Below are 25968 nucleotides of genomic sequence, written 5' to 3'. Positions count from 1 at the left end.
TTTATGGAAGGGGAAGGATACGGAATTGGAGAATGTGTCTGCTTGGGGTTCTGAAGAAATCAGTATTTCATAATAACATGGTTTATTGTGTGTATCAGGAGCGACTTGAGAAACTGCAAGTTGCTTCTGGTGTTGGCCAGTCAGCAGTTTTGCCGGCACAAGGTTTTAACCCACTGTGGCACCAGGGGCTCTACAATAATAAAATGGTCAGAAAAAATGATCAAAATGCTTTCCAAGTACTGATAATGAAATTTATTATAACTTACCATAGAGGTTTGTTTCTGCTTTGTTATGTCATGAATCTAACAGTGAAGACAAGGCTTGGCTATAAAAAATGAAGACCTGATTGAGATCTTTTATTACCCTTGCCTTGTGAAACTGGCCATATGGTAGATAAACGGCTTGCCCATTGAGAAAGCAACATAATATTCCCAGTACATGATGAAACACAGGCTCCCTGCTGAGAAACTAAAGCTGAAGTGAGCTTTCCTGAGATAAATAGAAGGATATAATTCATTGCTGTCTATAATCTGAATTTCTGCACCAGAAAAAGGAAAGTGCTTGACATTGCTAAGATGAAGCAAGACTATAAAAATATAACTTCTCACAAAAATGTACAATACTCTGGTCAATCCAGGTAGATATTTAGGTAAACAATATACTTCATCACGTCGGTATGACACAGGCTACTGCATAAGACTTCATTATCTTATTAGTCATCACAACAACAGCAACGAAAACAATGCTGCCTGAAATCATACATCATGCTTGGATACTGAACTTCACATATCTAAAAGAAAATAATGTAAGTGCCACCCATTTAAAGCTGCATTGTGAAACCCAAACATTAACCCCAAACATGACTGATTTAATAATAGTGCAGGGCAATGCTTCCATTTCTAGAAATATGTTGTGATAGAGAAATATGTAATTACCAGAAGTACTAGTTTCTCTTTAGAACCAACCCCCTTAGTCCCCTATCATCCAGTCTTCTTTCTCTTTTTGTTTTCTCTCTCTCTCTCTCTCTCACACACACACACAATCACAATCACAATCACAATCTCTCCCTCTCTGGGTGAATCTACAGAATGACACTGGTTTAACTGCCATGGCTCAATTCTGTGAAATCATGGGAAATCTGACAAGTCTTCAGCCTTCTCTGCCAAAGAGTCCTGTCTCACCAAATTACTCATCCCAGGATTCCATATAATTAAGCCATGGAAGCTAAAATGGTGGATGGATTCTACAATGTAGACGCATCATTTCTTGCAATTATCCAGCCCAGAACACATAGCTTTTTCCTTCTGTTAACTTTCTTTCTATGCTTTTTGGCACCCGGATTCTGTCCCCAGCCCACAAAATTTTGAAAAAGTCGTTTTTGACTTCAACTGCCCTCTAGCAGGAAATGAAGGAAATGTGGCCATCATATCCTCCAAGATTTTACAGATGAAAAACGGGACACATGGCCAAGCAACATCACAATCAGTTCAAAATGACAAACGTTATTAATGAGGAAGCACACACACACACTAAAAGAGGCTGCAGTAGTTTGCACTCACTTCAGGACAATTAGAAAAGCAAGATTCTGTCTACCTCCTCTCCACCCTGCTGCATAAACTGAATGCAAAATAAGTTTGGATTCAGTTTGTAAGTACTGTAGGAAACTGAGAACAATATGAGGAAAGCAAATATTTTCTAAAAGAAGCTGAAAACATGGAATGACAGAAGAGTAACTTGGACTGTCAAGAACAAATCTGGACTGTTGGGGGTTGTGTGCCATATTTTGGGATTCTCTGAGCTTGCTTGGGCCTTGAAAAGCCCTCTTTTCACCATGGAGTCATCTGGGTATACTAGTAATTTTAGCTGGAGCTGATAAGTGGTTGCCTTCTGAAAGTGACCAATGGACAAATCCTATTTCCTCTAACCACTGACTATTCTAGCAGTTGTAGTACGATAACATCTGGATAGTCACAAATTTCACACTTTTGGGATATAAGTATTTGGCCCTTTAAAAATACATATAGCCCACTCACTGGTTTAAGCATACCCAATCCATTATAACTCTTTGGAAAATGAACAAGCAGTGGGAGCTAAATAAACTACAAAACTATTAAGCACAAATTAAAATTTAATGAGCCAAAGTATCCATTCAGCTACCCACCCACAACACAAAGACACAGATAACAAGCTTTTCTCAAAAAGTAGTATTGTCAGCTGTATGTAGAGTAGTTGAGAGGAGGCATACTATAAAATGCAAAGAAATGTGGAATTAAACAGCTTGCTCACTGAATTAGCAGTAAGTAAAGGGATACAAACTGATGTGCTATGTTGTTTTAAATTCACGCAGAAACTTTTTCAAAAATCCATCCGTGTTTGAAGATATAATGCAAAAGGTGTATTAAAAGTGCTGCATTTTATCAGAAATCCTCCATGATGCTGCTGCTGACAAGTAAAGTAGAAATCATACAACACCCTCCCCCAATGTTATTTGACTGTAGCTCCCAGCATTCCTTACTAGGAATTGAAGGAATATTCATAAACGTTTGCATCCTAGATAGAAAAGTGGGTTCCCTAGTGTAAAGCAGCCCCAAATCTTGGATTGAGAGGAATCTCTGGAATTTGAGACTTATTCTTAGCTATAAATCCATGTGGGGGGATAGTTGGGATTTTTTTCGTGTCAGAAGCAACTTGTGAACATACTGCAAGTCACTTTTGGAGTGAGAGAATTGGCCGTCTACAGAGATGTTGCCCAGGGGATACCCGGATGTGTGTTGGGAGGCTTCTCTCATGTTCCCGCAATCTAGAGCTGACAGAAGAGAGTTCATCCCATCTTGTGGATTTGTACCAGCAACCTTTAGGTCAGCAACCCAACCTTCAGGTCAGCAGTTCAGCTGGCACAAGAATTTAACCCACTGCGCCACTGCAGCTCCTCAATATTTGGATAAAATGACATTTTATGCACAGAAATATTAATTTCTGTGCAGAAAGCAATTCTCTTATGCAGAAAAATGCTGCAAATATGTGAGTTTTTTCACAGAATAAATCCCAGATGACAGTTCTTGACAGCAGTGCTTAACTCATAAGGACTCAGTCTTGATCATTAGAATGAAATTTTGAAGGATTTACACAGCTAAGACTAATGTGAAATGCAGTCTATGAATGCCTGGAATGTTGCATAATTCTCAGCCCTGCTGAAAAAGATACAGCAAATGTCATTAATGCTAATACCTGATTTCTTAACTTCCTATTGATTCAAATTAAAGAGCAAATATACAGAAGCATTAAGGGAAATCACTGTGAAACATCCGCCTAATAGGATTGTTTTATTTCACTTATTTTATTAAATGTATTTATTAAATATTACACAAAATTAGTTCCTCAGACATGGGAGATAAATTCAGTGGTCTGATGGTCACTACAATCCCTGGTGTCCCCCTTCTTGGAAACTGGAAAGTATGAATGATTACAAGCTGTGGACCATTGTTTTGTTTGGTAGATTTTTGTTAGTAAATGCATTCTAAATTCAAAAGTGGAAATTTTTCTGTATTCATAAAAGGCTCAGGCTTGGTTTATATATTATGTGAAAATATGCTTTGCTTCTCTCTGCATGAATGGCTCTCATATCAGGCTTGCATGCATTCTCCTCCTCCTCCTTCTCTTACTCGCATTTCATAATGTGTTTTCATAAGTTATTTCTAGTTTCTCAGCAAACCAAAACTGTCATTTTGTTAAAGGAACTACTAGAGCCAAATGCAATTTACATTTCACGCAAAATTGCTTATATCCATTCTGATTTGGATTTTGCACAGATTAATTCTATCTGAAGACATGCACCATCTAGTCTTGTTTCACTTTGTGCAACTTGAGGTATAGACGGGATCTTTAGAGTCTTGGTACTTAATCAAATGTGTTCTTGAATGCTATCTATCTTGACTGATCAAAGCAGCAAAAAGTCTGACAGTCTGGGTGTCAGAAGTATTTAATGCCTCATTGTGAGAAGATATTGCTTCATTTATTCTGAAACCAGTTGTGGCAGAAGAACTTATCCTGGGAAGCTACTGATCTAACCAATTATTCACCAGTCTTCCCTACTACTCTAAGGGAAGATACTAGACTGGGAAACTGACAACTCCAGCAACTCTTGGTGAAACTAATTACAGAATTTTTTTCAATCTAGTTTTTCACCTAATTTTAGAATAAAGATAATTTTAGAATAAATCAGACTCCCTGATGGACAATCTATGCCAGGAACCAGATGGAGAAACACGTTTATGTTGCCGTGCTTCTCGGTAATTTTTGACAATGTATCTTTCACAGCCAGCTGGGAAAGGAAAGTGTATGACAATGATTGGTGGTTCCAAAAAATTCTAAACTAAATGTTTCAGAAAGTGGTAGTGAATCTGATTGTCTATGTGGTTTTTGGAACCCTGGATGGTTCCATCTTCTCTACACTGTTTTTAATATCTATTGGGAGAAGTAATCTAGCTTTTGGGGTAACAGTGTTACTAGGATGTTGGTGATAGCAAGTTCTATTAAGTTTTCCAGTATGGAGCCAAGGAAGCTGTAGAAAATTTCAAAGCAGTGCATGAAGTCAGTTACAATCTGGATATTGATTAATAACCTGATTCTTCTGGACCTGGCTTAGTGCCCTGGAATAAGGAATTGACCATTCCGGCTAGTGATGACTTCACAAACCTAAGATATTGGGGCAAATTGTAACATTTTTTTAGATGGATGATCTTGATAGTAATAAAACATACACCAATTATGTTAGGATTGGTTTAATGGGGTGCAACTGAAAGGGCCTGGAAATATTATTTGGTGCAGAATGACGTGCACGCATTGCTGGCATAAACCCAACCTTTTGACCATGTAAAGAAATAATAAGTCTTCTTTGCTGCCATCTTCTTATATTTAATTTGAGCTGCTGGTTTTCACATTAAAAACCCTAAGAAGTTTGGGGCCAGTTATGGAGCAGTTATGATGACTGCATGACATGAAAATAGAGCTGAATATTTAAGTGAAGGAATAGAAAAGGAGGTATACCTTGCTCCACTTCTTTGTTCCCTCAAAATCACTTTCCTCAGCTATGAGAGAAAAGGAGTGTTGTACTTCGGCTGTGAAACCACCTCTCCCATTTTGAAATATTCTGCACTTTGGCCCAGATCCATGTTTTAGTCTCCTGTTTTTAACATTTTATGCTGTATGTTGATTTTTATGATGGTTTTATTGATGTTGATGTTTTATTGTTGGAATATTTGTTTCATTGTTTTATTGCTGTATGTGTCGGGCTAGGCCCCCATGTAAGCCGCTCTGAGTCCCTCCGGGGAGATGGGGCGGGGTATAAAAATAAAGTTGTTATTTTATTATGACACAGCAAACAAGATAGATATGCTGGATTTCATATCACAAAATCACAAGTCGAACACTTCCCAAGTGTCTAGGACTGTGTGATGTATAGGGTTATTATTATGTAAGTTATTATTATTTATGTAATAATATGTAATATGTAAGTTGCTATTATTATTATTATTATTATTATTATTATTATTATTATTATTATTATTATTATTATATGCGTGCATGAGTGATTCTGAGCAAAAAGATAATCAAGAGGAAACATTAAGCAGCTCTCATGCACTGAGTAGTTATCCAAAGCTCCTTTAGTCCAAAACAAAAGTATTGCCAGTGATACCCATAACTATATGTCATGCCTCATTTGGGTTTCAGAAGAAATATACCAAATGCCAAACAGTAAGATATGATGCAAGACAACTGCAGTATTTCTCTGAGAGCTCTCTATATTTGTACAAATTGGTATTATTGCTGACCTGCTGATAAGATGATGGCTCTGCTGAATTCTAAATCAGCACTGCTGCAACAACATGTCTTTCACTTATTAAATGTGACAGGATGTGCCCACATTCATACCTCAGGCCTTACAATCAACAGCTAGACTTAACGACTAATAAATATGTAACTACCCAATTTTGGCTGGACTGGAGGCCAAACCAAGTTTTGTTGCTCTCAGAAGCTGACTGGGTTAAGTGCAGAATTGCATGTCAGATCCAACATAGATCACAGGACTTCAACTTCTAATGAACTCAAGGGAAACAGAGTGGGTTAGATAGAGGAAATAGTCCAGTTCTACAACCTACTGATACAGGTCTTTGCACTCTCTGGGTTGGCTGCTCAGCCTTGTCTATTCTGCATTGACTACAGTATCTTTCATCAAATGTAGGCTAAAACCAGCAAATGTGTGTGTGTGTACAAATACAGAGATACACAATACTCTTGTGATTAAGAAGAAATATGTGTAACTTAAATGGTTCCATGTACTTCCTTGGTTTACCACCTGACTTTGTTTCTTTCTATGTTGTGGTTTCCCTTGTGCTGGTTTTTAGGCACCTGGGTTTGTAACCTATCAAATTTGTTCTGAGCGATGTACATTGAGGATTGTATAGAAATGCAATTAATAAGTACAAATTCTGATTTACTATGTTCTGTTAGCCATTTAAAATATTTTCAAGACTAAAATGTATGTCTCTAAAAAGCTGTACCTCCTGTTTAACTCATAGGTTGTTGGAAGGCAAAACAAGTACAAATTGCAGTTAGTGTTGCCAGAATGAAAACAATGTTTTGCCCACATCTACATCAGGAGAGAATAACATCAGGAGAGAATACTTCTGGAACATGCCATACAGCCCGGAAAAGTCACAGCAACCCAGTGATTCTGGCCATGAAAGCCTTCGACAACAATATTTAATTATTTCTAAAAGAGATCATTTCAGCTGGTGTTGCTTGTTATCTTGTTCTTCAAGATATTAAAAGAACTGGAGCCATCTCCAGTTTACAATCTGGAAAGATGTGCCAGAAGTGGGTTTCTACTTTAAAACATTTTTATATTGCTATGAGAGCAAAGCATGTACAAGATGGTCCTTTTGACCTCATATAAAAATAATCTCCCAAAGGACATCGAAAGGTCAGCAAAGACTAACCTCAGTAAAATCTATGAGGACCCTCCCACCCTGCATTGCTATAATACTTAAAGTCATTTATCAAATGTTAACTTCTATAAATAAACCAATTCTTATCCTTTCTTTTGTTCAAAACTGGTATGAATCCTCTTCAAATCAAGTTTGTCTACTCTGCAAAGTTTCACATCTATTTGCTGAATTATTTCCTGAATACAATGCACAGAACCCACAAGTTTTGCTGGGTTTTGGTGGCATTTTTGATAGTCTGTATTGCTCATGGAGGCTCTCAGGAGCAGAAAGTTAGCCCCTAAACCTAAAGTCTTTATCATCAGTATTAATCTGAATACATTTATCAGCCATTTACCTGAGTGTATTTTATATTAAATTAACATTTATCCAGAACTTGAAAAGTTGCTTTCTTGGACTAAAACTCATAGAAATTCACAGCCAGTAAATTTTTTGGATTACACAGAGTCTGCAAATAAGCTAGTTAGGGCTCCTGGGAATCATAGTGTACAAAAGTAGTGTTTTCAACCTTTTATCATCTGTTTTTTTAAAAAAAGTTGTACATCCAAATTTTGTAAGAAAGCATAAAGAAATTTATTCAGCAATAGACAAATTTATTCACTAATTATTCCAACATTAAAGCTGCTAATTATACCAATATCAATGAAATCACCTATCAACTATGTGAAATGGAATGAATCTATCTTGGGTTAAATCTGCCCTTTATAAGGACCTTAAAGATTGTATTCCTAGCCTAAATGGAAAGACATCGAGTTACTGATGAATTAGTGCTCTAAAACCAAAAAAATCGAAGAAACTGGGGAGAAAAGTGAATAAAATTAGCAATTAAATGTTTCCAGCTCATGCCAATTGGTTCTGTGCTCAAATTATTATATTAGTCAATGAAATTCAGTCAAGTAAAAGTTAGAAATTAAATACAAATCTCTCAGATTTCTTATCAAAATTTTAATAAAGGGGAAGGAAGAATACCAGTTACAACATCCCATCCTTTGGTTAGAAGCTATCAAAATGCTTCCATAAAAATAACTAAGCAACTTGATAGGAGTGATATTTTAATTGAAAGTGCTTGAATATCAAAATTCTATTTTCATACAAAATGATATTATGCGAATAGGCTCTCTGTGCACTTTGTCTTTTTTAAGGTGTATAAAGCATCTATTTGTTCTTTATCTTGGCCAAGATCAAGTTAGAAGAGAATTTATTGTAAGACTTTGCTTCAGGAGTTGTTATATTCATTGCTTTGGTTACTGTGCTTCCTTAGGAGGCATTGTATGTGTTCACTATTAAATAAGGGCATGACATATATTCAAGCACAGATGTTCTAGTGTAGGTTCTTCTACATTTCTTTACTGGGCTAGGCATTCTTGCGCTTTGGTAACATATAATCAGTGTCAATGAAATATAGAGGCTGAATCTGGAGATTACTATAGATTTCTGCATAAATCTAGATATTTTAGTAAAAATCAACCTGAAGAAACTGGGCTGACTTATCCATGAGTCAATGTAAGCACTGTACCTTACTCTTATCAAAATTCTTATAAAAAAGGGACCATATCTGAGTAGAGTGGTGAAAGGTGAGATCTTAGACCATCCCAGGGGAACCCCTACTTCACAAATTCCCGATGACTGCTTTTGGCATTTTTGAATGCCTGGGAGGTAAAATGGTAATGGTGGTAGCAGACTCAGTAGTGCTGGTACCTCCCCTTTCCCATGGAATGACCCTTGATTATACCTAAGGTTGACTTATACAAGAGTATGTATGGTAGTTCACATGTGCATACTTCTGTATCAGTGACTGAAGCATGAAGTCGTGGTTTCAACAAATTAATGAATCAACTCAGATCGAACTCCACAAACAATACTTTAATAGCTGTTTTCACTTTAAAATAGTGTTTTAGTCCTGGAACCAGTTTGAGGCCCGGATGGTGATTACACAAACCACAGAGCATGACTATGTGTTAAGGGCTTTCTTTCATGCACTTTTGTGGGAATTTATTATCTGGCCACATTAAATGGTCAGTGTAGATGGGGCCTAAGAAATGCTTAGAGCTGACATACTGAAACCAGCATGACTGTTTTCATGTATTTCAAGCCTGAATCTAACGCAGCACTTTTAAAAGGGAATTAATTCAAACATTCAACTCTGAGGCATTCGTTTCTTCAAATATCAAGCACAGTACAGGCTATATGGAATTAGCATAGGGCAGTGACTTACACTAGGATTTATAACACCATGGGGCATGTATAAGACAAGATAGCTTATATGGGGACACAGATGTAGAAAAATTCAACAGTATTTCAGATCTTGCATGCTATTGCCATAGATCTCTGGAAAGAAAAAGAAAATGCATACACCAAATATGCCACATTATCTTCATAACCTTTCCCAGTTCCATACACATTTATCTAATCTACATTCACGTTCTCATATCACATGATGAATTTCCCCTTTGTACTCACCTCCAAAATAGGAGCCATCTGTTAGCTTCATCTCCTTACTGGATTTAGTGATAACACCGGCAACACCATGCTGAATGAAGTACATCTTTTTCCCCACAGCTCCCTCCCGGATAATATAATCTCCAGGCTGGAACACCTCAAATTTCAGTTTGCTGAGCATGGCAGTTACAAAATTCGGGTCAGCATTTGCAAAAAGGGGCATGGTGGCAACAAGCTTCCGGCAATTAAAGTTGACAATCTCCTATAATGAGAAAAAGACAATTGTCATATTCAGGTGAAAAAAAAAACCTAAATATAAAACGTCAAAAAAGTAGAATAATGGAATATGAAGGGGAAAAATCCTAGCTTAGTTACTAATAAAATAAATGTATACCTCCCATAATCCCATTTGAGTCACCCTCCCAATAAAACCTTCATTTTAGTGCAATGCTTCCTCGTGCAGGAATACTAATACTACTCCAACAAATAATAACTGATAAAATTAATGAAAACACTCTTTTGACTTAAAATGATCCTCTGAATCTTTCCTAGGGGATCTGAAGCTAATTTTACTGTGGTTTTGCTTCCTGGGTTGTTTTAAGATTAGGAGGTACATGTGGCCAAGCAAAACAAGAGTATGATCAAGATGGCAACAGTTATTAATGAGGAAGGACATGCAATCCAGGAGCGGCTGAAGCAGTTTGCTTTTGTCTGAGCCCACTGGGAAGGGCATGATTTCATCCCTTCCTCGCCTCTTCTGTATCAAACAAAGCTTTATCTCCTGCAACATTTTTTCTAAGGAAATGATCTAAACCAAATTATTTTGTTTAACAACAGAAAAACCATTAGAGTTCTTTTCTTCTTGCCACATATTTTGAAGATTTCCCAATCCAAACAATGATGGTAAATGATCCCACTTTTTTCATAAGCTATCACTTCTACTTTGACTTTGAAGCTGCCAAACATAGCAAAAAAAGATTACAGGGATTATACTTGAGCAGTTGCTTTCTTTTTTAAAAGGGAGAAAAGGAGTAGGCAACTTCGTAAGTCAAAGAAAGTCAAGAGATCAGTGACTTGTAACTTTTAAGAACTTTTTCTAGCACTGATCTGTTTTCTTTGTTTCTCTCAAGCATTTGTCCTGGAAAAATAGTAAGCTGTAAAGGATTCTGAGATATATTTGGCACACAATTCAAGTTTCCTGGTTGTTGCCTTTGATGAGCCAAAAGCAAAATCTGTAATACCGTACAGGAACATGTTGGCTATTTATTGCTGGCAAAAGTGAGAAAACCATTTTTCAAGACATCTGTTTACCTTTATTGATCTTCTCACTGAGGAACCCCCTGAAAGGTTTACATGTAATCATGACATACATCCAGATACATATTTAAAATGTCAATGTTTGACAAATGGGGAAGATATAGAAGTGAAAACAACTGCAAAAAAAATAAAAAAATTAAAATCAGAAGTTTCTGTTGTTCAGCCGAATGAAATGAAGGTCAGCCACATAAGACTCATGACCAGCCCTACCATCAGGCAAAGTGAGACAGCTACTATAGGTATCAGGTGCTGAGGAATGGAAAATATCAATGAAGCATTACAAGACAATAAAAACCACTGTGGGTTGCCCTACAACCGCACCCCCTTAACTTGCTGCCCTTATATTCAACGCTGAATACAACCCTCCAGACAGTGTTGAAGGAAGACAAATACAATTCAGTTGTGTTGGGTGTATATTGAATTTGTTCTTCTTCTCAAGTGGCAAAATATTCTGAAGCAGCTCTGGCACAGATATACCTATGTGCACACTTCCATTATAAACATCAGTGCCTCATGGATTAAGCATGGATCTGTCTGCACATGCATATGTTTGCATTTTGAGCAAAGACCTTATCAATTATAATCTTCTCATCTTTTTACAAATGAACAAACATACACACCCCTTCACTGCAAACTGATCTAAGCAGACAACATATCAAGAAATAGGTAGTCACACTCCAACAAATATTATCCACTGTAGATAGAATTAGCCTGGGGAGTGATTAATTTATAATGATGGCTGCAGCCCACATGCTGGTTAAGTGGAAGCACTGGGACTTTAGTCAATTTAGCCATTTCACTGACAGTCTAAAGCTACAGAGGTACGGTGCTTTGAAAAGTACTATGATGATGGTAAGTTATCTGATTCCAGCAGTACATAGTGTTGAGGAGAGCTGGACTGCTCATCCTGAAGAAATATTGCAAGGGAAATTATGAAGCAAGTGAGTCACACCACCTTTATCTCAACTGGAGGACATGTGAAGCAGAATGTAATAAAGGGAGCTTTATACTGGGTTTTTAATAACCATCAGTTTCTTTACCATACCCTCCAATTGTCCTGATTTTGTAGGAAAAGTCCTGATTAATCCTTGGCTATCCCACCGTTTTGGCTGCTTTCAAAATGTCCCAGTTTCTCTCTCCTCCTCCCATTTTCTCCCTTTGTCCTCACCTTACTTCAATTTCTAAAAGCTGAGATGAAAACTTGCAAGCTGGCACTTTTCAGTAGGGGTGAGAGGAAAGGACACAATCTTGTCCTTCCCTGAAGGATCAAGTAAAATCAAACTGCTGTAGCTTGTCTTAGCTTGTGTGTCCTTCCCACACTCTGCTACTGCTTGGTGATGTGTCCCAATTTTCAGTTTCTGTGAAATGTTGGAGGTTATGCCTTTACTAGCAAGTAAAGAACAACTGGAATTTTTCAATCTGCAATCCAGAATTTTTGGGTAATATCTACAAATTCCTACATTTATCCGGCCATGATCTACAAAGTTCTATGTAAAGATCCCTATTCTCACATATCTTCAGAAAAGGCTCTTTTCTTCAGTCTGGTCACATTCTGAGATACAACTAGTGAGGATCTGAAAATCAACTTTCTCAGTGGCCATTCCTAGATTGTGGAACTTTCTATCAAGGCAGCTATCCTTCTCACTGTTCTCATTCTTCAGTCAGTCAAATACAATATGACACCATATCTACAGGACCAGCATATGTCCAACAAAAATGTCTTCTCTGGGCACTTTGTAGGTACTCCAACACGACTCTCTGGTATTATTTAAGGTCTGGAAATCCTTCACTTCAACGGAGCTCACTAATATCTGCAGTTTCACAAATCCATGTGAAGTCTGGGAATATACTATGCACAGATACTGGATTTGTACAATCCTCCCACCTCCAAAAATAGTACATTGGCATCTAAGATGGATGGCAGTCAAAAAGAAATGTTTCTGTGTTGCTGTGCTTTAATTTTGTTTTAAACCTAACTTTATAAATCATAATTGTTTTATTTGATTTTTGCTGTTCATAATAACTTTTAGTACCTATTTTGAGGTGGGAAGAAGGAGAAAGTCAAACTATAAATGAAATATAAATAATGAAATGATAAACATAGATTACAGTAGCACAGAATAGGATGCAAAGTTTTAATGAAATTGCAAGCACCTTTGAGAGGATGGATGCTGCAGCAAGAGCAAGAACATAAAGAGTGGAAGAAAAATGTGTATAACACTAGACTCCTCGCATTTAGCTGTCACTGTCAGGCGACAGCGCCTGTCTTGTCAAATGCTAGTAGCTCAGAGCAGAATATTTCAGCTTCATCTCCACTTTAAGAAAAGAGAGAGAAAGGCCTCCAAAAAAATTCTGGACAATTTGTATCTTCTTTTCTAGGACTGAACAGTGTTAGAGTACATGCCACAAACCTTCTTTATATCCAGGGAAGATCAATCAGAAAGGAAGCCATTTTTTTTTAAGTGAGACACTAATGAGAAGGAATCCATCTTGTCATTTAGGAAGATGCAACACCAGGAAAAGCACAGAACATAATGTCCAGGGACTCTCAGCTAGATGGACATCTCAAGTTTTTTTTCTCACAAGCTCTTGCTCAGTCATCACTCATTTTCAATTGTACATCTTTTTACCAGAAACGAATGATATTACACTATTCTGATAGTGTTTCTGTGTATCACTATTCAGCTAATTCCCTATGATAAAATTTCACAATATATAAACTGATAAAGTTAATATTCAATTTATAATAATAATAATAATAATAATAATAATAAACTGTATTTCTATTCCGCCTTATCTCCCCAAAGGGACTCAGGGCGGATTCCAAAAAACAACGGCAAACAACATTCAATGCCTTCATAAAACAGATAAATATTGGCATAAAATCCCAACAAGACCTCACATATAAAACTGCATTAAAAACCTAACATCAAATTAAATCTAATATCAATTAATTGAACATAACATCGATAAATTAAACCAATATAGTCAGACCGAGAATTATATGGTAGCATATAATCTAAATAAACATTCACAGTAATTTACAAAAGCCAACTGAAGTTCAACACAGTTGTGTGGGTTGGATTATGTAGCCTACGGTGGTAAATTGGGCTGACATAGACTAACAAAGCCCAGATACAGCATAGTTCTCAATCAAGATCCGGAAGTGGTCTCTAATTAATCCCCCTCCTCTCCATATGCTAATGAGCAGAAGTAGGTCTTTAGTTGTTTTTTGAAGGAGAGGAGGGAGGGGGCCAGCCTTATTTCTTTAGGGAGGGAGTAATTTATTAAGAATTTTCCCATAAGACTATCTTTTAGAATAACATAATCTACCTATTCAAACTTGTGGAGTACTTGATTCAAAGAGAAGACATCTTGATGTACAGTAAGGCCCCAGAACCATGGGGAATGCATTCCTAACCGGAATGTGGTTACTTGAAACCTTAGATATGATCAAATACCATTAAAGTCCCCAATACCATAGAATGAGCTAATCTGTCCCACTTGCCAGTCAGCTATCGGGAATGGGAGATATGCCATTTGGGAGCTGGACAAGTTCAGATAACCCGTCAAGCTGAACATGACTACCAACACTTCCAAGGTCCTACAAACAGACCTCTATTCCAGATTACAAGTATTCAGTCCCCGTCCTCTTCATCTGGGATCCAGATCTCATGCCCAAACCATTCACCAAAATTGTGACAAATTGTTGCAACCTGGAGAACAAAATGATCAGAGACTAATAGGGTGAGGAAGCATAAAGCAAAGGTTTTGAGCCAACTAGGCTGCAGCATCATACCCCTCCATCTGATCAAACTTACCAACTAACTTTTGATCCTAAAGCTCATTAGCTGTTTTTCCCCACTTCCCTTAAATTTGTGAAAACCACATACATTTCTAGAAAGGAGATGCCTCAACATGGTGATGGAGCCAGAAAATTATACAAACTGCTGATCCACCATTCCTTGAACCACAAATTCACTACCACAATAAGTTCTAGGTACTGTTAATTCTCACATATGCACATGTATGTTACTCACGCCAACCTTCAATGTGTAAATTGCAGCTTACTCCTGAATTGCCTGAGGAATATTGGAGACTTAGGCGCCACAATGAAACAGAACAGAAACACCACAACAAGATTGTATATCCCCATATGAACCTATCCAAGTTTTACAATTTTGAGAGAAGGGCTTACTCTGGTCCCATAACCCTCACAGGTTCCTCTGCGGCATGGAAGGTAAGTTTTCTTGGTGGCTGCTCCTAGGCTATTGAATTCGTTCCCAAGGGAGGATCAGCCCCTATCCTAGCTTTCTCTTCACTAGGAGACAAAGATTTTTTTTAAAAGCCTTCAGCATTTAATTGGTTTGAGGAAAAAGATTTTCAATGGGGTGTACTGTACTTTTATTCTGTATTATGCTTTGAACTGTTTGTCTAATGGTTTTAAATATTTATGTTTTACTCTGTTTTACATATATTTTGTTTTAACATGCATTGTAAGCCATCTTGGGTTCAATATTTGGAGAACACTGGGATATAAACAAATTTAAATTAATAGTAATTGTACCAAAATGTCTATGCTATATCCAGCAGAAACATTTATTAGACTGTTGTGTGCAAATAAATGGAATACCTCTCCCTTCAAAACAGCAGAAAAGATATTGGAAAGGTCATTGAATTTACTAGTGCTAATGTGCTAACTTTTTGTGTGAGATTTGATTTTCACTTGAAAAAGTTAAGGGACATATTTATAGTTTTTTCCCCAGTACTTTTTCACAGCCATGGTTCCATTGTTTTGGAGACAGACTGTCATGCTACATTGACCACATTTTTGCCCCATAGTCCTGATATTCTATTTCTTTAAACATCTCATGTGGTCTGGGATCTTGAAAAAAGAATGTCCAAATTATGTAAGACTAAGACTGGCTAATTTATAATCCTACTGATTGACATGGTATTTAGCAGTGACGAGCATTTCAATTCTGATTACTGTATTTCACCTCATCTTATAACTTAATTATGAACTGAAGATGATTTCCATAAGAAATACAGGCCACAGTCATAGCCAAAAAGTGGTTTCAGTTATTTCAGATTACCATGTCTCTTAATCATCACTTCTGTTGACTCAAATACATTTAAACATTCTATGAGAGCAATTTCCAAGGCATTAGCCTTTCAAAGACAGTCCCTCAGATGATGTATATCCACCAGGCTGATAAAATGCCATTGTCTCTTGTGGAAAATAAAAAACCAATTCTGGATTCAGTCAAGGCAGTTGTATGTCAAAGCTTGTTAACATACTGCTCAAAGAGTAGATGTAAGAATGTTAGCATGGGGTGAGCTTAAAATTAGATGCTATATAGAAAACATACAGCATTTCAACCAAGTTTTACAGCATTATCGTGTCTACAGTTCTACATTCAGTTATGCATATGTGTTGTTTTTTAATAATATCTGAAACTGCTTTACAACCGAGGGAGAAAGAAATCAAGATTTTTTTTTAAAAAAAATGAATTAAATGTGAGACAAACTGAAAGTGACAGATGCATCTATTTAAGTTGAGGGCTTTGAATTTTTAGCTCTGAAAATATCTCACTTTATATCCTTTTTGAATTCAACCATGTTGACACTAAATTAATGTTGCCATTTTTTTCCCTTGGGAAGTTTCTAATTTCTAATATCCTCATGAGCTGGCAGGCACCACATGGAGGTCTCCCATATGCATTGTTATTGTGTTTGGCTAGTATAGATAGGAGATAAATTATTTTCCATTTGTTTTTGAAGATTTATCATATTTCACACATTTATTTATATTAAGGCTGGAAAGAGCTTGCAGTTAAAAAAAAATTCCAATATGAGAGAAAATGAAACTATTGATTTCTCTCTCTACCCCTACAAGAATTCTATTCAGGTAACCTTGGTATGTCTAGTTAAAGATTCTGTTTGTTTCCTTATGTGTATGGGAGACTTTCAAGAGTAACTGTAAATAATAGTTCTCTGCAGGTCTTACATACTCAAGGTCACAATTTACTTGACTGAGTCAATCCAGTTGTAATGTAGTCTTCATTTTTTTCCTATTGCCCTCAACTATCAAGCATTATTGTCTTTCCCAATAGGTTATGTCATCTTGTTATATGTTCAAAGAATAATAGTCCCTATGTCCAAAGTACATTAGCTCCAATTTAGTCATTTTGGCTTCTAGTGAAAGTCAATGCTTGATTAGCTTTTGAAACCATTTATTTGCCTTTTGGGCAATTTGTGAATCTGAAGATCTCTCATCTAGCAACATAGTTTACCCTTGCACTTTCAGATTTCATCATCATCACCAAGCTTCCACATATCTACACAAAAATTGGAGATGCTACAGTATGCATACTCCTGAAATTAGTATTCAGCGATATAGCTTGAGAATCTGCTTCTAAATCTTGACTGTAGCTACCATTTTGATTAATGGCTGAACAAAGTTATGGAAAATTTTGGACACGTTTGATGTCTTCATCATCCAATTTAAAATTATATAAAAGTCTGTTTACATTCATTCAAGGAACCTTGAATTTGTGAAACTGGAGCATGACCACAAGGTGACTTAGAGGTTTTTCGTTCATCAAATCGCTATAAGTTGAAGTCAACTTGATGACAACTAACAGCAGCAAACTTATGTTGTTAGCATTCTTCTCTTCTTAATATTCAGGAGGAATTTTGATTTTGTACTTTCTTTTGTAATTTTTCTCTATAGCTGATCTAAGTCTTTGCTATTTTCTGCATCATCTGCATATCTTAAATTATTACTACTCCTTCTCCCAGTTCTCACACCTCTTTTCTCGGAGTCTAATGTCCTTGTGTGCTATCAGTCAATTCTGGCCACAGGATGGAACTGCAGGAGGCCAGTCAAGAAAGCTTTCCTATATCGACAGGCCAGTATGAGTCAAATGAAACACTTGGAAAACTTCTTTTTTAGGAACAACCCCCACTTATATGCTGGCTGTGGGATTCTGCTCATAATCACTATAAAAGCCTTTGGTCTGGCCTTCTTCACCTATACATGCAGCAAGGTGATCGGTTTTTGCCAGATCCAAATTGTGCTCAATCTATAAATATGTGAAATCACAATTTATTCAGAACACTTTGATAACACAAGTATTATCATAAAGGCATTACAGACAATGTTACTAGAAATGATAAGTGTTTTCATTTCTCTACTGTAGTTAATATAAAAAGATGCTGGTGAATGGACAGCTTAAAGTACATTTGCTAAGGTAATAATGCCATGATGAATGGAATTTGGGGATAGCTTGACTTTAGTTGCCTGCGAAATGGGCCAGTGGAGATGCATCGTATCCAAAACACTATTGTTGTGCTCTATGTTTTTAAGGATGTTCACTTAAGGGGTGGTTTCTCTAACAAATCTCTTCTTACAGAGCACAAAAGGTTGAGAGCATGAGGTTATATTCCAAATACCAATTATGTTCTCTGAAAATGAAGTGTCCCCATGTTCTATATTCTACAAGGAGATATGATCTGTATCTATTTTCAGCCAACATCTTCTCACACTACTATCTAAAAATAGGTCAGCTTTGAACTTTTAATAATGGCTCCAAAAGAGTATTAACCTGTTTCTCAAAGTAAGGTTTGTTGTACTGCTGCAGGTTTCAGCTTTACGACTTGCATTGTAGAACTGTTGCTCTATGTTGCTTCTGCACAATAATGTTGCCTCTGCACAATAATCATTTTATAATTTTCACCTGGAATTGATCTTGCACAGCCGAAATGGGGCATGAACTGACATGAAATCAGAATACAAAAATACTATGTGCAGAGTAATTGGAATAGGGCTCTAGATCACACTAGGACTGGGCAGATCTGGATTTAAATCCTGACTCTGTGAAATATCATCAGGTTTCTTGGGCCAGCCACTATCTTCCAGCTTAAACTTACTCATGATATATTTTAAGGGCAAATGTGGAAGGGTTCATAGCCATTACCTGATCACTTGGGAGAAAGGTAGAAAGATAGAAAGACAGACAAGATTGATTAAGTAGATAATAGACAATCACTTTTAGGTTGTAAGGAGATAGTTTCCTAATTTTGGCAATGAGAATAGGAAAGAAGGAAAAGTACATTTTTTTTTCATTCTGATCAAGGTGTCTTCCTCCATATTATATATTCAAATACAGTGCATCCAAAAACTGCTGAGGTACCTGTTGGATCCAAAGAAAGGTGATTCTAGTCTGGAGTCTCATGGTGACTAACTATATGCTTTGGGAAACACTAAAACAGGACAGCAGGTCTACACCATGGATTAGTGCCTCCAGAGACTTGTCAGGATCACAAACCAATGTTCAATTGAGTTATCATGGCTTAAATAGGTTTATCTTCTCTGAATTAGTCTAATCCCATCCCAGTCATTAGGCAAAGTGTCCAGTGTGTGTTGTGGCAATACTGTCAACAGTTAGATATGTTCTGCTTGATGTTTTACTAGTTTTAGCATTATGTATTGCATGCAATTTTATTGGTGTATGCCTTGAGAATGAAAACCCAATTAAACAAAAACACCTCTTTAGTCTTAATGTTTAGTCTTAAAACCATATGTTTGAAAGGATGATGCTTGAGTTCACAGAAGAGGTCCACCGTGCGCAGAATCAATCCTTCTACAAATGGAACTTTTGGTTACAACCCATTACAGGCAGCCCTTTGCATTTCTGAGTTTAATTGTTGCAGATTGGATTATGTGTAAATTTGATTATTATGTTTGCTCTAGGAATCCCTAGATTCTCTATCGCCAGATTCCTACACTTCTATAAACATTAGTAGGTTTTCCAGCATGATTCTATGGCTAACATCTAGTGAAAGTAACAGAGTTGCACTTGGGGGATGTAGAGATTTTAAAAGAGGTATTCTTATAAAAAATAGGGTTTTTAAAAATTTGGATATTTTTTAATTCTGTGAGGATCCTGAACCCCTAGCCCCTACAAAAGTGGAAGTTCTATATATGTCCATCATAATTAGGCCTAAAATCATATGATTTAAATATGCTGTCTGGTGGATCGAGATATTTTTGATAAAACACATTTAGATCCAGTTCTACTTTAAATGTATTTACCACATTCTATTACGAATTCCCACTGGGAATGTAACCTGTAAGCAATCTGTATAGCTCTTGAATTCACTCCAGTTGAAATTCTTTTGTACTGTTCAAAGGAAGGGGATGTCTCCTTAAAGTGACTTGAAATATGAGATCAAAAAGTTTATCTTCTATTTTATTGTGGAGATAGATGGACAATCACAAAGGATGGGGTGGGAATTCCTCTGGTATACAATAATGATTTAGGAACTATGGACCCCAAGTTCATCTTTATGCCTTTCATTTCACCTCCATGAAGCAAACTAATGGGACCAATTACAAGCTGGGTTACAGCCAGACAAGACCATTTATCATTACATCCAAAGTGCCAAGATATGTTTTGCAGGAACTCTTGGAAGTGAATTAAAAAACAGCAAGAAGCACTCCTTTGTTTGATTCAATCCCACTGCATTACTTGTTATTGTCTGCAGTAAGTAGGAAATGGGGCCCAAGAAAGTTCTGTAAAGCAAGGTCACTAAGCACAGTTCTATTCTCTAGATGATTTAAGAATAAATTAGATAGATAGCTGCAGTGAGTAGTATCTCATCCATGCTAGAGGTTTTTATTTTGTCATTAAGGAGCCTGGATACCCTACCGTATCACCCAGTAATTTGAAAGTCACATTTCATTGGTCTACCATTATTGTTCATGTCCTTCCAAGATTGTGTTTGAATAACTAAGAAACCAAAGCACTGAATAGATGTGTAAGCAACATTGATACCAAAAGTATTTTTAAAATGATAAAATTCTTATGAAGGAAGAAGACCAAAGAGACAAACTAGACTGCATTATTTAGCATGTATTCTGATGTTCCCTCAATATTGGTTTCTCCAACCAAGAACATTTCCTCAACACCATGCTCTGCACTTAATATGCTTTGTTTTGAACTAGTCATTGAAAGGGAACACAAGAAGAGCACCTAAACTGTAGAATTAATGCAGTTTGACGCCACTTTAATTCTTGTGGCTCAATGCTATGGAATCCTGGGAGCTGCGGTTTACAAGGTCTTTAGCCTTCCCTGCTTCACCAAAGTATTAATTCCAGGGAAGTAACTGAAGAGTATTTTCAATTATTTATTTGCATGAACTGTTGTTTCCTTTAAGGGACAACAATGTAGACGGGGGGGGGGGGGGGGGGAGAGTAGGTTAATCATAAAGGCATCCAAAATTCATGGACTGTCATGGGTAAATGGATAATGATATCTGTCCATTTTTAGCTAATCTTTCCACCGATTAAGGATTTTTGGTTGCTCCATCCTTAAGGAATTGGCCTCAGCAGGAAACATGGGCTGATAGCCCTCTTTTATCTCTCTTTTGATTACTAGTATAGAATCTGGCTGCTTGAGTTCTCAGTGGAATTATATGGCCAAATCATATTCCATCAATCCTGCAGCAATTGTACTTGTTGGCAGTACATTTTCAAACCTAACTCAGAAATTCAATTCTTGAGCTTTAAAGGTCTAAATATTTAGGGTCCAGTTTATCCTGAAGATTTGCCTAGTACGCCAACATGTATTAGCCTGTTTTAAAATCATTTTCAGGCAATATTTGGCTTCACACATTTGCAAATACTGCTTGCACACAGCCCATTGCAGCAACTTCTAATTTGTCAGCATGATCAAGCCAGTTTGTCAGCATGATCAAAACAGTCTGGATGTTCGAAAGATCCTTCTGTTTTGCTCTGACAAATTAGGCCATTTCCCCCTCATTTTGGAAAAGAAACTTCACTTTTAGTCCTCCTCTCCCTTAAAAAGGATGTGCCAATCTGTGTTTTAAGAAATTTACGAAGACTTGGTATACTTTTGTTGCTTGTACTGAGTCATATTTTGTGTTTGTTCAGCATGTCCTCTTGCCTGACAGTTTTATAAATATTTTGCTTTATCTGAAATTATCATAACTAAATCCTGTAAGCCACTCTAAGTTGTGGATTTACAACCAAGAGGAAAATATACATGTTATTATAAAGAAACATATTTTTTTTGAAATACTGTATTATAACATATTTTGTGTTAAAATTCCTGCAGTTTCATAAATGCTTAAGTTTTTGAACTTGTTGGCTATACTTCAGCTCTCTTAAACTAAATGTAGTGTTTACCTGGGATCTTGGATAATATATTTTCCTATGTTTTTAGTCAAATGAACAGGTAAAAATTGTGCCAGTTTAGATTTCATAAAGGAAACTGTAATAGGGAGCCAAAATTCAGTCAATGCTCATAGTTGAGTGTATTCAAGGTGAAACTGAAAAAGAGCATTTGCTGCATTTTTTAAAATAAACATTTCATAACAACAATGGCTGTATTATCAGCACAGGGCAGACTATTTTCTTGGAGCAAAGGGATCTTTTGCTTTTGGCATGCATATCTAATGCCTAAATAGCTTCCAACATTTCACAGAAGAAAACGGGGAGATGAGTGGCCAAGCAACCTCAAAGGACAGTCAAGGTGGAAAAACTTGTTAATAAGGAAAAACACATAAGTTATGAAAAGATGCAGCAGTTTGCTTTTACTTTAGGGCTTGTTTATATCAGCTTCAAAACCTGCATCACCCCAAATGGACTGCAGGCTGTCTTCATGACACACAAAAGCTTCTGGAGAATATTGTGGTTTTCTTTCTTTCAACTGAATTTGCCCTGCTTCTAGCAAAGTTATGGATATTCTGTCGTTTGTTGGAAATTCTGGAGTATTGGGACAGTCTGGACATATGGATTGAAACTTGCCTCCAACAGACACACAAAAAAAAAGAAAAGAAAAGGAACAACCAGAAATATTGTATATTCACAAGCTTTAGGAAGTAACATATACTAACTACCACCAATTTCTGAATACTTTATTTCCCATACAACCACACTTTGCTACAGCAACGCATGGCTGGGCATAGCTAGTCTATATATAGAAAAGAGTGATGGCATCACAGCAATTCACAAAACAACAAAAGTACAGGCCCCCCAACCTCCAAATTTGACAACACAACCCATCATCCAGATTTAGGCCTCACTTAGACTTCTTCCACAGATTATCTAATTTGCACTGGATTATATGGCAGTGTAGACTCAAGGCCCTTCCACACAGCTATATAACCCATTTATAATCTTATATTATCTGCTTTGCACTGGATTATCTTGACCCCACACTGCCATATAATCCACTTCAGTGGGCATTTTATACAGCTGTGAAGAAGGGGCCTCATATAATCCAGTTCTAAGCAGATAATATAAGATTATCAATATAGAGTAGAGTCTCACTTATCCAACGTAAACAGGCCAGCAGGATAAGTGAATATGTTGGATAATAAGAAGGGATTCAGGAAAAGCCAATTAAACATCAAATTAGGTAATCGTTATACAAATTAAGCACCAAAACATCATATTATACAACAAATTTGACAGAAAAAGTAGTTCCATGCGCAGTAATGCTATGTAGTATTTACAGTAGAGTCTCACTTATCCAACACTCGCTTATCCAACGTTCTGGATTATCCAATGCATTTTTGTAGTCAATGCTTTCAATGTATTGTGATATTTTGGTGCTAAATTCATAAATCCAGTAATTTCTACATAGAATTACTGTGTATTGAACTACTTTTTCTTCCAAATTTGTTGTCTAACATGATGTTTTGGTCCTTAATTTGTGAAATCATAACTTAATTTGATGTTTAATAGGCTTATCCTTAATCCCTCCTTATTATCCAACATATTCGCTTATCCAACATTCTGCCGGCCCGTTTATGTTGGATAAGTGAGACTCTACTGTACTGTATTTACAAATTTACCAGTAAAATATCACAATGAATTTAAAACACTGACTACAAAAACATTGATTATGAAAAGGCAGACTGCGTTGTATAAGCGAATGTTGGATAAGTGAGATTCTTCTTTAATATGAAATAATTACTGGGATAGAATAATGCAGAACAATATAATCTCTAAAACCAGGACAGTAAATAAACAGGGGAATTCCACACAGGAAACAATCGGGGCCAGCTAACACCTCCCAACAAAGTATTCCCATCATCAAAGTCTGGCAAATCCTCTGTTTTCTCAGGGCCACAGACAGTAGAAGCACATAAAATATCGCAAACAACACCACTCTGGAAACAAGGGAATTCCAAACAGGAAACAATCAGGGCCAGCTAACACCTCCCAACAAAAAATTCACTCAGGGAGGAAACAGCCAGGCTTTAAAGCTGCAAGGCCATTACATCCTAATCATTTTTCCTAATTGCAGCATTCATACTTGCCTCCAACAAACAAAAAAAACCAATCAGAAATATTGTATATTCACAACCTTTAGGAAATAATATCCCCTGATGGCGCAGCGTGTTAAAGCGCTGAGCTGCTGAACTTCTGGACTGAAAGGCCGCAGGTTTGAATTGGGGGAGCGGAGAGAGCCCCCACTGTTAGCTCCAGCTTCTGCCAACCCAGAAGTTCAAAAACATGCAAATGTGAGTGCATCAATAGGTACTGCTCCGGCGGGAAGGTAACGCCATTCCATGCAGTCATCCCACATGACCTTGGAGGAGTCTACGGACAACGCCAGCTCTTCGGCTTAGAAATGGAGATGAGCACCAACCCCCAGAGTCAGACATGACTGGACTTAATGTCAGGGGAAAACCTTTACCCTTCATCTTAACTACCACCAATTCCTCAATACTTTATTTCCCATACCGCAATACTTCGCCACAGCAACGCGTGGCCGGGCACAGCTAGTATTATATATAATGTGTGTGTGTGTGTGTGTACAGAAAGAGTTTGTGTAAACTAATTGAGAAAAAACATGAACAAATTCCTATGCACACTGCACATATCACATTTTTAGTGCAAAAGAAAAGAAAAGAAAAAAGGAATGAAAAATACTTTAAAATACTTTATTTTACAATGATCACTGAAATATAAGTTTAATTAGGTGAGGTTTTTTAAAAAATAAATGGCCATGTGCAGTACACAAGAGAAATAAATTTTGCTACCCGACACACTTAAACTTTAGATTGAAAAGGTTAAATAATGTGGAATTAAAAGACTTGCAGACATGGAAAATTCACATTTTGTCATTCTATCTTAGGCCCTAAAATTAATGAGTATAACATTTCAATAATGCTAACAGAAAATTTATTCTGGTAAACAAAAAGAGATTTACTTCCCATCACCATTTGGTTGATAAGATGCAAAAAACCTGTTTGTTCAAAATAATCAATTTCTGAATGAGTTCAATAACCCAGATTCCCTGTATCTTGTGACTTTGGAGTCTACTGATAAGATAACTCTAAAACCTATTGGTGAGGGAACACTTTCCTCCGTGGAAGGTATACTATTTCTTTTTCAGCAACACTCATCATTCTGTGTTAATAAGTCTAGCTTTAATAATGCTTTCTATCAGGTTAACATAGTGGAAAATTGAACTGACAGGACTATTATTTTCTCAATCATCCCAGTTCTCATTTTTAAAATATAGTAATTGAATTCTAGATTGGTTTTTAGTATTAAATGGAGCTTGAAAATAAAAATTATTTATTTGGACTGTCACTTCCAGAATCTGACCCTGAGGATTCCAAAATTTGTAGTCCAAAAAACAACAGTTCTTCCTATTGGTTGACATTCTGTTGGCAAGTCCCAATTAGAATAGACCCATTGAGTCACAGACAAATGGTGAGTCAACAAACAGGTAAATCCAATTGATTCAAAGGGTCTATTTTAATCAAAACTAACAACAAGATATAACAACAGGATACTTTAGGCTGGATCTCCACTGCCATATAATCAAATATCTGATCCCAAATTATCTGCTTTGAACTGGATTATATGAGTCTATACTGCCATACAATTCCAGTTCAAAGCAGATAACCTGGGATCATGAACTAGATTATAAGGCAGTGTAGATGGGGCCTTAGATATCTGCACAGAAATCCTAATGGAACTAGAAAGGAGTGAAGGGGCAGATCTCTCATATCCCAGGTTTGCTAGCCTGCAATGACCTGAGGGAAAAGATAGGGAGTGGTTTGGTTGGGTCTCTGAGCCTAATGGAGCTATTCACATTTCCACTGATAACAGTTGAGGTATGTGGGGGAATTAGCTCTGACAGATCTAATGGATTTG

At 36.8% G+C, this 25968-nt stretch overlaps 1 protein-coding gene across 2 annotated transcripts in view; it reads right to left on the bottom strand.

Annotated features, from left to right (window-relative positions):
• The window catches only part of hcn1 (hyperpolarization activated cyclic nucleotide gated potassium channel 1), a 239717-nt gene that overhangs the window by 25521 nt on the left and 188228 nt on the right, over positions 1–25968 (bottom strand). For both annotated transcript variants that reach the window (XR_001729856.2, XM_003216221.4), the window contains exon 6: positions 9465–9705. Coding sequence is in view for 1 of the 2 variants with exons in the window: in XM_003216221.4 (XP_003216269.1) it covers positions 9465–9705 (241 nt within the window). In the remaining variant the exon portion in view is untranslated. The remainder of the gene's footprint in view (positions 1–9464; positions 9706–25968) is intronic.

This window comes from Anolis carolinensis, chromosome 2 (assembly GCF_035594765.1).
Source record: "Anolis carolinensis isolate JA03-04 chromosome 2, rAnoCar3.1.pri, whole genome shotgun sequence".
In the NCBI taxonomy this organism is placed as follows: Eukaryota; Metazoa; Chordata; class Lepidosauria; order Squamata; family Dactyloidae; genus Anolis; species Anolis carolinensis.
This window is presented reverse-complemented; position numbering and strand designations above follow the sequence as displayed.